Source organism: Carcharodon carcharias, chromosome 11, assembly GCF_017639515.1.
Source record: "Carcharodon carcharias isolate sCarCar2 chromosome 11, sCarCar2.pri, whole genome shotgun sequence".
NCBI classification, from domain to species: domain Eukaryota; kingdom Metazoa; phylum Chordata; class Chondrichthyes; order Lamniformes; family Lamnidae; genus Carcharodon; species Carcharodon carcharias.
Window position 1 is genome coordinate 5,995,708 of NC_054477.1, and position 13,402 is coordinate 6,009,109.

General features: G+C 44.0%; 1 protein-coding gene across 4 annotated transcripts in view; it reads right to left on the minus strand.

Annotated features, from left to right (window-relative positions):
* Window positions 1–5,241: 5,241 nt before the first annotated feature.
* The window catches only part of pold3 (polymerase (DNA-directed), delta 3, accessory subunit), a 34,998-nt gene continuing 26,837 nt past the window's right edge, over window positions 5,242–13,402 (minus strand). For 3 of the 4 annotated variants that reach the window (XM_041199925.1, XM_041199927.1, XM_041199929.1), the window contains 4 exons: window positions 12,334–12,443; window positions 10,712–10,857; window positions 8,095–8,173; window positions 5,242–7,296 (listed from right to left, as the gene is read on the minus strand). In XM_041199925.1, coding sequence (XP_041055859.1) covers window positions 7,073–7,296; window positions 8,095–8,173; window positions 10,712–10,857; window positions 12,334–12,443 — 559 coding nt within the window. In that variant the 3' untranslated portion in view covers window positions 5,242–7,072. The remainder of the gene's footprint in view (window positions 7,297–8,094; window positions 8,174–10,711; window positions 10,858–12,333; window positions 12,444–13,402) is intronic. The other variant, XM_041199926.1, reaches the window with a different exon arrangement.

Consider the following 13,402-nt stretch of genomic DNA (forward strand, 5'->3'; position numbering starts at 1 on the left):
CGCGCGGCGCAGTCGCGGGGCCGCGCCTGGCCTTAGGTATGAGTAACGAGCTGGTCCCTTCTCTAACCCAACTCTAACTCCTAAACCAATCTAACTAGTCCCATTCTACTCCAATTAGCTATTCCCTTCTCTAACTAACCCCTACTCTTCTCTAACTAGCTGTTCTCTTCTCTCACCTAACTACCTCGTAATCTACTCTAACTAGTTGGTCTCTTCTCTAACCAACTCTAACTCCTAAACCAATCTAACTAGTCCCATTCTACTCCAATTAGCTATTCCCTTCTCTAACTAACCCCTACTCTTCTCTAACTAGCTGTTCTCTTCTCTCACCTAACTACCTTGTAATCTACTCTAACTAGTTGGTCTCTTCTCTAACCAACTCTAACTCCTAAACCAATCTAACTAGTCCCATTCTACTCCAATTAGCTATTCCCTTCTCTAACTAACCCCTACTCTTCTCTAACTAGCTGTTCTCTTCTCTAACCTAACTACCTCTTAATCTACTCTAACTAGTTGGTCTCTTCTCTAACCAACTCTAACTCCTAAACCAATCTAACTAGTCCCATTCTACTCCAATTAGCTATTCCCTTCTCTAACTAACCCCTACTCTACTCTCACAAGCTGTTCTCTAACCTAACTACCTCTTAATCTATTCTAACTAGCTGGTCCTTTCTCTAACCTAACATATCCCCAGTTTACAAAATTCTCATCTTCAACTAATTCCTAACCTACTCTAACTCGCTGGTTCCTTTTGTAACCTAACACCAACTAACCTCTAATCTACGCAAACTAACTGATCCTTTCTCCAACTAGTTGGAATGTGACCCTTTCTAACTCTGATCCCTCCTCTAACCTGGAACCCGGCTCTAACCTGCTGTAATTCTGCTCTAATCTACATTAATCAGGTTTGTAACCTGGCTCTAATTAGTTTATCGAACAAAACCAGCTCTAATCCTGACTCTAAAATAAAAGCAAAATACTACAGATGCTGGAAATCTGAAATAAAAAGAGCTGGAAAAGCTCAGCAGGTCAGGCAGCATCTATGGAGAGACAAACAGAACTAACGTTTCAAATCCAATGTGACTCTTCAGACCTGCTGAGTTTTTCCAGCGCTTTCTGTTTTTATGTCAGATCTCCAGGATCCGCAATATTATAAAGAAATAACTTGTTTAAACAAACACACAATTGAAAAAATCTTTCAGAACCCAATATTGAATCTGACCCAAAGCAACACTGACATTAACTAAGCGTAATCATTTGGTCTATAACCCACATTACAAATGACCTCTGAATGAATCTAGTAAATGTGGCATAAGAAATACAACAAGGATGAAAGCTGAAGTCCCACTCACCAATCACTTAAATTTTCTCCTAGACCATTTGCATTTAAATCCTGCCATCACCAACCACCAACTCCCCTGCCCCGCCAAACCCCAACCCACCACCCCAAATTCCACAGTCTCCTTTAATTCAACAACCCTCCCCAGCCCCAATAACTCCCTGACATGAGCCTGTTGCTTACACCCTCCACTCAGCTCACCCATGATCTACCCTTCCTAAACCTCTCGCTCTCTCTTTTGAGAGGCGTTTGAATACTGTACTCTTTAACCAAGCTTTTGGTCACCCATCCTAATAACCCTTTTCCTTGCCTCGGTGTCCGTTTTCCCTTATGCACCCACCCCACCTCCCAGCAACATCTGCGAGATGTTTCTCTACATTAAACGCACCGCGTGAAGGCAAGTTGCTGTTGTTGAGTATCTGTCTCTGAATCTTCTGATAAGACCTTGGCCATACAAGGACTGTATCTACGCACTCACGGCTCTTCTCCAACTCGTGTTTCCACCCGGAAACGTTGGATAAATGCAGCCTAGGGGCAGATGCCCTGGAACAGCTTTTCACTACATTTTACTCCAGCCACAGTGGCACACCCTCTCCCTAGCCCACCCCACCGCACCTCACCTCCCCCCATGCTCCTATTCATGATGTCACTGGAGTGGAACATTATACTGTCAGAATGAAGGGGGAGTTTTATTAATTTGTGAAACACAACTAAGAGCCTACAGTGCAGGGCAGTACCATAACTGGATACTGTTGAAGAGGAGTTAAGCTAGATCAACCAAGAAAGGTAGTATGGTTAAAAACAAAAAACTGCCGGTGCTGGAAATCCAAAACAAAAGTTCTGTTGAAGGGTCATGAGGACTCGAAACGTCAACTCTTTTCTTCTCCGCCAATGCTGCCAGACCTGCTGAGTTTTTCCATGGTAGTATGGTGATTATGTTACTGGACTAGTAATCCAGATATTGGACTAATAATCCAGAGATATGAGTTCAAATCCTACCATGATAGCTGGAAGAATTTAAATTCAGTTTATTAAAGTTATCTTGAAGGAAAAAGCCAACATTAATGACGGTGACCATGAAATTACCAGATTGTTATAAAAACCCCTTTGGTTCAATAATGCCCTTTAATGATAGAAACTGCCCTCCTTACTCGGTGTGGCCTTATGTGACTACAGACTCAGAAATTTGGTTGTCTCCTAACTGCCATCTGAAATAGCTGAGCAAGTTGCTCAGTTGGTGGTTCACCACCACCTTCCCAAGGACAATTTAGGGATGGGCAATAAATGATGGCCTATAAATGACACCCACATCCTGTCAATGAATTTTTAAAAAATTGTTGCTGAGGCTGGGCTGGGTGTGGATTAAGGAGATTTATGGAGCTGGAGATTGTTGTAAAGTGAGGAGTTTCAGAGTGTCCAGGTACTAGGAAGCAGTCAGTTAAGAGTTGATGATTCGCTATTATCTGGCATCCTTAATCTAACTTTGTAGCCGAGCCAGAGACCAAGAAAATCTCATGGTCCAAGCCTAGACCATGTTGATCTAGCCAATCTCTTTTGCCAGCATGGCAGCAAGTGTTAAAACTGGCCAAAATATTTGGGCTGGGGTTTGGAAAGTTTCCTTCAGGTAACCTGTCCTGAAGGTAATGATTCCTTGTTGGGCTTTTGTTCAATAGTTAGGGTAATGCCATGAGAGTTTGCATGGCAAGGAAGTATCTTCAGCTCACCGAGCTCTGGATTCCCTCCATGCTCTCTCTTTTAAGATGCTCTACCTCTTCACCAAGCTTTTAGTCACCTGCCCTATGGCTGTCTCAAATTTTGTTTGATAACACTCCCTGTTTTGGGATATTTTTCAAGTGAAAGGCTCTATAAAAACGCAAGTTGTAATTGTAAGGTAATGAATCTGGGATGTGACCTCAACCTTAATCTTAGGCAGGAAAGGCATCACAGATGACACCAATCTTCTCCCTAGCCAATCCCTACAGGCATAATGTTCTAACAGGGGACAATGATTGACAGCAGGATCCTGGGCTGAATTTCCCAATCTTAAACTAGGGCATAGAGACTTATTGTTACATAATACTGCTCTCCAGTTGAGATCAGAGATTTACCAGAACGGTATGAGGGATGATGGACTTTGGGTCAGTGGAGAGACTAGAGAAGATGGGATAGTTCTGATGGAGTCAGTGTTATATAGCACAGAAACAGGCCCTTCGGCCCATCATGAGCACAGGTTAAGGGGAGATTTAATGGAATTGTTCAAAATTATGGAAGAGAGTAAATAGAGCAACACTATTTCCATTGGCAGGAGGATTGGTTAACAGGACATACAGATTTAAGGTGAATAGGAAAGGAACTAAAGGAAAGATAAGAAAGGAAGGAAGGGGAAAGACGGTGGAGTAGTGGTAATGACACTGGACCAATAATCCAGGTGGGAGGGCATGGGTTCAAATCCCATCCCAACAGCTGGTGGAATTTAAAATCAATTAATAAAATCTGGAATTGGAAGCAAGTCTCAGTAATCGTGGTCATGAAACTATCAATTGTTGTGATAAACCATCTGGTTCACTAATACCCTTTAGGAAAGGAAATCTGTCATCCTTGCCTGGTCTACATGCAACTCCAGACCCACAGCAATGTGGTTGACTCTAACTGATCTTTGCAATGGCCCTAGTAAGCCACTCAGCTCAAGGGAAATTAGGGATGGGCAACAAATGCTGGCCTTGCCAACGATGCCCAAATCCCATGAAAGAAGGTGGTGGAAGTAAATTCAATAAATTACAAAAACTTGACGGGAAAGTATCGCAGGATGATGCAGAAACAGCAGGGAAGTGAAGCTAATTGCATAGCTCTATCATCTCAGAAAATTAGGGATGGGACATAAACGATGCCTTGTCAGAGACACACATTCCACAAATGAATAAAAAGAGGGCTGAATAGCTCCCTTCTGTGCTGTATTGTTCTATGAACAGGAAACTCTATAGAGGTCAGGGATTGAACCCTACACCTTAACTCAAAGGCAACATTACTTATGCAACACCCTTAAGGTAACGAAGCTTCCCCTCACAGAGGGGCTAGTCCAGCAGAGCAGAGATTGGGAGGCTTGGGGAGCCAACTGCAGATGAAATCAAACAAGTGAGTTTGGAGGACATTTTTAAGAAGGTGAAGAGAGAGGCAGTGAGGGACAAGATGGCTGAAGTCTTTGGCAGCAGCAGTGAAGGGGACCGTAGGGGCATACACAGTATTCCAGAGGAGAGTGGACCTAGATATTAGGACTAAAGGTTGCAGAAATAGGTTAGCATCGAGTCCATACAGGGATTTTGAAATGAGTTCTCCATTTGCCGCTGTGCCTTAACCACACTTAGGAAATCCCTCTCTAAAGTTGTCTTTCACCTCCCACTCCTTTTAAAGACCCTCTTTAAAAGTGCCCTCCGAAACCAAGCTTTTAGTTACCTCTCCTAAAACCTAATTCTTTGGCTCAGCATCCATTTCCTTTGTGCTTTTGTTATTTTCAGATCAAAAGGAAATTGTTGTGTGTCTGGCAAGAACAAGGACTTGAGCTTTACCAGAGTTACAGTGAGTTTATGATGCAGGTGCCAGAGTTTTGGATGAGTTTGAATATATGCAACATAAACCTTGGGGAATCATTGGTAAAATTGAGGTGGGAGGTGACAAGAGGTTCAGCAGTAGTACAGAATAAGGAGGGATGAGAGTTGGCACAGCTGCGGTCACGTAGGATATGGTTGGTCAATTAGACCAGGGCAATCTATTGGGATCAAGACCCATTTCCAGGGACTTGAACAGCATCTAGGCTGACACTGCATTACAATAAGTATATCAAAACACATGTGCTTTGGAGTGAAGAACCTTAGCTGCACCAGTTTACACTGGATAACTTTAGTGGGTTTATTTAAAAATAACTTTTATTCACATATCGTAAATTTTAAACAGAAAATGGTTCATAGGGCTATTCAAAAATCTTGAACATTCTCCCAACTCAACCCGACAACAACCACCCCCTCCACCCAACCCCCAGCTAGCCCAGTTCTGTTTACAAAGCCTAAAATACAAATGAAATGAATTCTTAAAGTCGCACGCCCATAGCTATATCTGTCTGGTGACAGACTGGTGAGGGGAGGGACAGGTATCCCAGATCCATGCAAGGCTGGTTATTTGCACGAATTTCACTAGATGCTTGGATCATCTCAAAGTTTGGGCACCCTCAGTCTACACCTAGCCCCGGAGAAATATGATAAATAAGAAAAAAATGGAAATAACCCCAAGAACTGCTCATTTACAGATATGCACCCCGCTCCTTGGGGCCACATCCAGTTTTCACAATTCCCATTGTCGCTTCTTGGCTGCTGAGACAACAGCAGAGTTGGTGATCAATACCAGTCCACTGTATCCCATCCCAGCGCTGGAATGCACAGACATGGTTGAGAGTCAGGATGAATTGCTCTAATTCAGGCAGCTAAGTGTACCAAGATGAGGACTCAAACTTAACAACCTCTCGTGATTGAGAATTGTCTGCAATTATCTGAATACAGTCAATATGTATTTGAAAACATTTCTTATAGCTCGCTTGGAGGGGATCTCAATAGATAAATGTAACCATCTGGTGCTGACACGGGAGTTGTACAGACTAGGTTGAACCTCAGCATTTGATCGGGGGGGGGGGGGTGTGTGTGTCGTTGTTAACTTATTACCTGGGGCAGTAAGTGGGGTGGCCTTAGTGCCTAATGAAGGGAAATGAAATTAAATCAACCGTGTCTGCACTTGCACTCACTGCCCAGTGATTTGTCCAAAATGCACAACACTGTGATGCCCTTTACAATCTGTAGACATTCACTACCCCTGCTCACACAGAGGAGGAAGATAGACATGGGTCATTGTGTGACTGTGAGTCTGTACCCAGTGTCAAACTTGGGGAGGAGGAGGAGGAACGTTCCTGAAATGATTCTTAAAAGCAGTCCCATGACCTGCTTCTAAGACTTTACAGGGCTATTGAGGATATTCCACGAATGATACAAAACAATGTGTAAGGCAGTAAAGTACATCAGTAACACATGTAACAGCACAGAGCCCCAGGCAGCATGCAAAGTAAAGAAGCTTATCCTCCTGAATGAAGAGACTTCAACCCTACTGAAACATTTCACAAGCAGGCACTACTTTTTTCTTTTACGAAACCAACTGCACTTTGAAACCAGGAGAGAAGGAAACAAACTTTAACATTTTCAGCTGAAACAGACTCAGCCAGTGAGATGGTTAAAGCTCAACACCATAGTTCTGTAGCTATCATGCATACTCAGATTTGCATTTGAAACGCTATTTGAAAAGAGTCTAGATAGTAGGTATCACCCCTGTGAGCGACCAAGAAGAAGGGTATAGAACAAAGTTTGAAGATTACTCTCGGAAAAGTGAGGGAGAATAGACTCCTGACAATACGTGATGTTTAAATGTGCAATGTTAAACAGTCTCTAGAGGTAACTTCACTCTGATTCGAGTATGTGAACTGCATCTCTTGGTCTAAGGTGACCTTTCCCAAACATTTGATTTGTCCAGCACCAAGTTTCCTTTAGACCGTTCACCATTAATTTATATTTTAAGTACATTGAGTGTCTACGGTTAGCTGTTCTGAACTCCCATTTAGTTCTCAATGTCTGTCCACGATGATTGATGATGCACATGATATACTGGGTGAGAGAGCCTGGGTCAACATGATGAAAGCTGGAACTAGGTGGCCTTTTTGAAGAATCCCATGATGGATGCCTGCTTGCCTGCCCTGTTGGAGGCTGCTGCTTTCTTCTCCTTCTGCTCCTTTGGATGGTCTTTGCCGCCTGCCATGCTCTTCATGCCGGCTGCTTTGGGCCCCGAGAGATTTTTCGACTCTTGTTGCTTGGCTGCAAATTCGCTCTCGCTGTCAGTGCACGACTCACTCTGGTAAACCTTTTCGGTCACTGATATAGGACAGGGTGGGGGATTGGGGGGGGTGTGGGAAACAAATGGAGAACATTGTCATAGTCATACATTGGGGAATATATTTTAAACTTAGTTTGCATGAATTTCAACAGCATCAGTGGACAATGGGTCAGGTTCTACAGGCATATTAACAACACCCAATTCTACACCCTCCCTCAACCCCTCCACTGTGTGTGTCCAACATCCAGCCCTGGATAAGCCGCAAGCTCCTCCAGTGAAATGCTAGAATGGTCTAAGTCATTGCTTTGCATCCACCACCAACTCCCACAACTCAATGCTCTTGCCAAAGATTCTATTCCCCTCCCTGGCCACCATCACAGACTAAACAAAGACTCAGCATCCTCTTCACTCTTGAGTTGAGTTTCAGACCCCATACCCTCTCCACTTTGAACCCCCTAACCTTCTCCATCAGGAGGACCCCTCCCCCATGGCAACTCCTAGGCGGTTCCCCCCCTCCACCCATGGCCTCTCCATCAGGAGGACCCCCCCCCCACCTCCATGGCTTCTCCATCACCATCCAGACTTGGAAATATATCGGCCGTTCCTTCACTGTTGCTGGGTCAAAATCCTTGAACTCCCTCCCTAACAGCACTGTAGGTGTACCTACACCACATGGACTGCAGCGGTTCAAGAAGGCAGCTCACCACACACCTTCTCAAGGGCAGTTAGGGATGGACAATAAATGCTGGCCCAGCCAGCGAAGCCCACATCCCATAAAAAATGACTGAGCAAATCGTATAGAGATGAGGAACCTTGCAGCAATTGGTAAATCTTACCCATAGCGCCATCTTCATCCAGAAAGGTCTTGGATTTGAGAACTCGTCGTCGTTTCCTCCGTTTCACTCCCACTGCCTTCTGGGGGTTTGGGGGTGGGGGGGGGGGGGGAAGTAGAGCAAGATAAGGTGAGGCTATAACATTGACCCATCTCTCCCAATCCAGATGACGTCAGACCAACCAGATGTGTATTTCCTGCTTTTGGAATATTAGCCCTTTTGCACCTTATGTTACATCTGGCGCCTCAACACATCCCACAAAAACTATTTCCAGCAGCAAAAGGGTCAATAACCAGTGGACACAAATTTAAAGTGATTGGCCCAAAAAAAAAAGTGACATGAGGGGGTATAATTTTTTTTTAAGCACAGCGACATATGATAATCACTGCCTGGCAGGGTGGCTAAAACAGATTCAATAGTAACTCTCAAAAGAGAATCGGATAAACAATGGAAAACAATTTATAGGGCCAGGATTCACTGGATAGCTTTAGAAAGAGCTGGGCACAGACAACATAATGGGCTGAATAACCACCTGCTGTGATGTGTCATTCTATGATTCTGTGAAAGGCTCTCAAGTATTTCCCTCTTCCCAGCCCCAGACATCCTCACTTAATTATTTCCCCATTCCCTGTCTCTGCCACTCGGTTCAAGGGCATTTAGGGATGGGCAACAAATGCCATCCTTGCCAGTGATGGTCACATCCCATGAAAGAATAGAGGAAAAAAATCCTCCACACAAGACAAACACAGTCTTCACTATTTGTAAAGGGCATGTTGACATTACAACAATTTACCCACCTTGAGCCAATTGCCACCCACCGTGATCTCTGTTGGCTCCACTGGTCATTAAAACACTAACTGGATAAGGGGCACAAGAGCTGTGAAAGAAAATTAGATTTCCTGATGTGGTGGAGTGCAGCAAGGAGTTGAGCAATACTTTAAAAAACTTAGTTGAGCTTTCCAACAGGCTACAGTCATGGGGTGCAGATCAGCCTGAGGGCTGATTAAGATATGCCTCAGGTCTGTTCTCATTTAGAGGGGATGTGATTCAGATTTTGATTATTTTGATTTGGGTATTGATTATGAGAGAGATATGGGCCACATTCGAGTGAAAGCACTTGTGGTCATGGTAATGGAACTGGGTAGAATAGAAGGCACCATGCAGCCTGACAAAGTGCCCAGGAAAGGTGGGGGTGTGGTGAATACAAGTTTGGATATTTACTTTTCTCACGATTCTGGAGTAGGTGGATGAGACTGTTCCTAAACCTTTATGAAGTTATTAGATTGATTTCTCTGGGTTTTTTGCCCTTCCCACGAAGTTGGAATGGGAGGGGGTAGGAAGGGATGGTTGGCACATGGGGGTGAATTAAAGAGTAAGTCGAACAGACACGAGCTCAATGGCCTTTTCTCATAGGTACATAAACGTTGAAAGCATCATATCTTTTATTAAGAGTAGCAGCCAACTACACGAAGCAGATACAGGGAAAAGAGCAGGACAGCAGACTTAGTGGATTGTTCTACTGCAGATCTGATTGGTCAAATGGCCTCTGGCTCCCGGTCCGGTAATGCTCATAGTTAAAATTTTCATCCCGGTTTTCAAATCCCTCCTTGACCTCAGCACACCATCTTCCCAATACTATCCCCTCCCACCCTCTGCCATCACTGTAACCAATTCCAACCCTACCACCCTCCAAGATCACTACACTCTTCCAATTATGACTCTTGCCCACCCAGGGTTTTCATTGCTCTGCCTTAGTGGCTGTGCCTTCAGCTACCTCGGCTATAGACTGCTAAACTCAAATGACTGGACTAGTAATCCAGATGCCTGGACTAATAATTCAGAAACATGAGTTCAAATCAAACCACGGCGGCTGAGCAATTTAAATTCAGTTAATTAAATAAAATCTGGAATATAAAGCTAGTCTCAGTAATGATGACAACAAAACTATCAGATTGTTTAAAACCTATCTTGTTTCCTTTAGGGAAGGAAATCTGCCATCCTTATCTGGTCTGGCCTACATATGACTCCAGACCCACAATAGTGTGGTTAACTCTAAAATGCCCTCTGAAATGGCCTAGCAAACAACCCAGTTGTATTCAAGAAGATGGCTCAACCCCACCACCTCAAGGGTAATAGGGATGGACAATAAATAATGGTCTAGCCAGCAATGGCCACATCCTGCGAATGAATTTCCTCTCTAATTTGCTCTGTTAAGACACTCCTTAAAACCTAGCTCTTTGTCAATCACCTTGTGGCTTGGCGTCAAATTTTGTTCGATTACAGTCCTATGAAGTGCCGTGAAATGATTTCCTGAGTTAACGGTGCTATATAAATTCAATTTAGTTTTGCAGATTGTGGTTTTAAAATTGGCAAAGATGAACCATTCTTAATGGTACAAAACCAGAATGAGTCATTCAAATCAACAGGAGAAGTCCCCAGGTGCATGCTTAAAGACTGATTTCACTACAGTAGCTTGCTTTGTTCCTTTCACATCCAGAGAATTGCCACAGCTCTGTGCTAGAACATTCTTTGTACCATTTTGCTGCAAATTATTCTCTGCATAAACCAGCTGAATAATTTTTGTTGATAAAGGCTTCATGCTGGAGAAACTGCCCAGTACCTCAGCTCTGTCTGCACTTTCCCAACACGTTGGCTTAACCTCAACATCTGAAAGGCACTGAGGTGACCTATCTTCTTCCTTGACTGGCTCTTCAGGGGGTGGTGATGGAGTCTTTATATCAAAAGCTTCAGGAGAGTCTGGGATTACTGGAACAGAAAAGAAAGAAACTGAGTGACAGGGAGAACAACCCCAAACTGCTCAAGATAAAAAACAGAATAAATCTGATATTGAGTTATGATCATAATTGTTCAAACTGGACGCAGGCCAAACCAAAACCTTCTTCCCTGCCTCCCACACCCCCCAATCTCTGAAAACTCTAAACCCTTGCCATCAACAGCACACTCTGAGCTGTATGAAACCTTGGGCACCCTTCTCAAGGCACAGCTTAGCTTTTAACTCTGCATCCGATACCCATTGCCCAAGATCACTTCCCTCCCTCTTGTCAACATTTCTCATTCATACCTTCTCCCCCCAATTCTTCCTCTGCCCCTCACCAAAACCCAATAGACTCAACTTCAACAAGGTCCTCTACGCCAGCTCTTTGGACAGGCCACCCAATTTAATTCTATATTGCTGTTAAAGAACATACCTTAAAATGGGTATGGTGGTTATGGCACTGAATTGGCAAACCCAGAGTTGAACTATGAAAAGACATGGAATTGTTGGGCTTCATGACATTTTTTGGTTTATAAATATCCTTTAGGTATCCAAAATAGATGACCAGGTGCCAATAAGCGGTCTGCTTGATCAATCTGGTCTCTAGATGTGGGCGTTGGTGGCATGATCACTCATTCCTAGTTTCACTGGAGCAGATGGATGATGGGCCACCTTTTTCAATCACTGCAAACCCTGTGGTGATGGGGCTCTCACAATACTGCCCAGGGCTTTCACCCAACAACAATGAAGGGACCGCAGCATGTGACCAAGTCCGAATGGTTTGCGACTCGGGAGGTGATGGTGTTCCCATGACATCGCTGCTCATCTTGGAAGTGAAGGTCGCAGGGGAGGGAGGAGCAGCTGAAACAGGCTCACACTACTGCAGTGCATTCTATAGATCAGTAGTTCTCAAACTGGGGTCCGTAGAGATGCTCTAGGGGTCCACAAAATAATGTGCTTAGTGAGTAGGGCTGGCTTTATGGGTGAGCAACCCACAACCCAGGGTTCCATGGAGTCAACAGTAAGCTAACGGCCAGCGACCAGAGGCGTGTTGGTGCAAGTCAGAAGTGGGGGCAGTGTAAGGCTTGCTGGCTGTCTCGCACAGGAGGGGAGCGCACAAGGCGAGCTGAAAGCAGCACCAAGATCCCCAAGGTAGACCAGCAGTTACCAAGGCTGGTGGTGACTGAGTTCAGAGTTGTTCATGAGAGCAGAGCTTTTAAAAAATATAATAATTTAAGTACTACTTACAAAATTCAAATTTTCCCAGGGCGTAATTTTCCCTAATTTAGATGGGTTGGTGAGTATTCATCCTAACAGATGCCACAGTGGTAATGGCTGTTTCTGGATTGGTACCCATCTCAAAAATTAAAAATGAGCAAGAATCATTCATGTTTTTTTTAAAATAAAAAAAAACTTATCCCCTGGCACAGAAAGGATTAAAACAAAATTACAAGCTTATACCTCACCTTCGTCATCGCTACTGTCTGACTGAGGCTGTCTGATCCTCCTCCGTCGTTTGTTACAAGGCTCCTCCCCTTGACTGGCCAATGTTGCATTACGTTTGGTTTTCTGGCTGCTGTCCAGGGAAAAGTGGTGTTGGAGGAGGAAGATATATTTTAAATTAGTCCGCGGTTTCTGATAGTTTTTAAACGGATAAAATGAAAAGTTTACAGCTACTTTGGTGTGTGCTCAATCACATTAAAGGTGCTATTTAAATGCAAGCTGCTATCACAAGAACGTAAGAAATAGGGGCAGGAGTAGACCATGCGGGCCCTCGAGCCTGTTCCACCAACAGTCATGGCTAATATTGGGTTTCAACTTTCACGCGTGCTCCCAATATCCCTTGGTTCCCTGGGAGGCCAAAAATCTGTCCATACCGGCCTTAAATGTATTCAACAATGGAGCATCCACAGCCAGCTCGGGTAGAGAAATCCAAAGATTCACAACCGTTTGAGTGAAGTAATATTTCCTCATCTCAGTCCAAAACGATCAGCCTCTTTTCCTGAGACTGTGCCCCTGTGCTTTAGATTCCCCAGCCAGGGGAAAAAAAATCTCAGCGCCTACCCTGTCAAGCCCTCTCACATTTTTCTAAGTTTCAATGAGATTGCCGATCATTCTTGTAAACCCCAGAAAATATAGACTCAGTTTACTCAGGCTCTCATCACAAGACAGGGCCCTCATCCCAGGGACAAATTTAATAAACCTTCGCTGTACTGCCTCCAGTGCAAGTATTTCCTTCCTTATATATGGAGACCAAAACGGCAGACAGTACTCCAGATGTGATCTCACCAAAGACCTGTACTCCAATTTCCTTGCAATAACGGCCAACATGCTATTTGCCTTCCTAACTGCTTGCTGTAGCTGTACCCTAACTTTCTGCATTATCCATATTATTCTCCTGGAACTAGAAAAGGCAGCAGTTATATAAGAGATTAAAAGAAAGAAACAGTTCGCATTTAGATAGCACCTTTCACAGCATCAGGACATCTCCTGTGCTCAGGTCTCTGGAGTGGGCTTTGAAGTTCTGACTCGGAT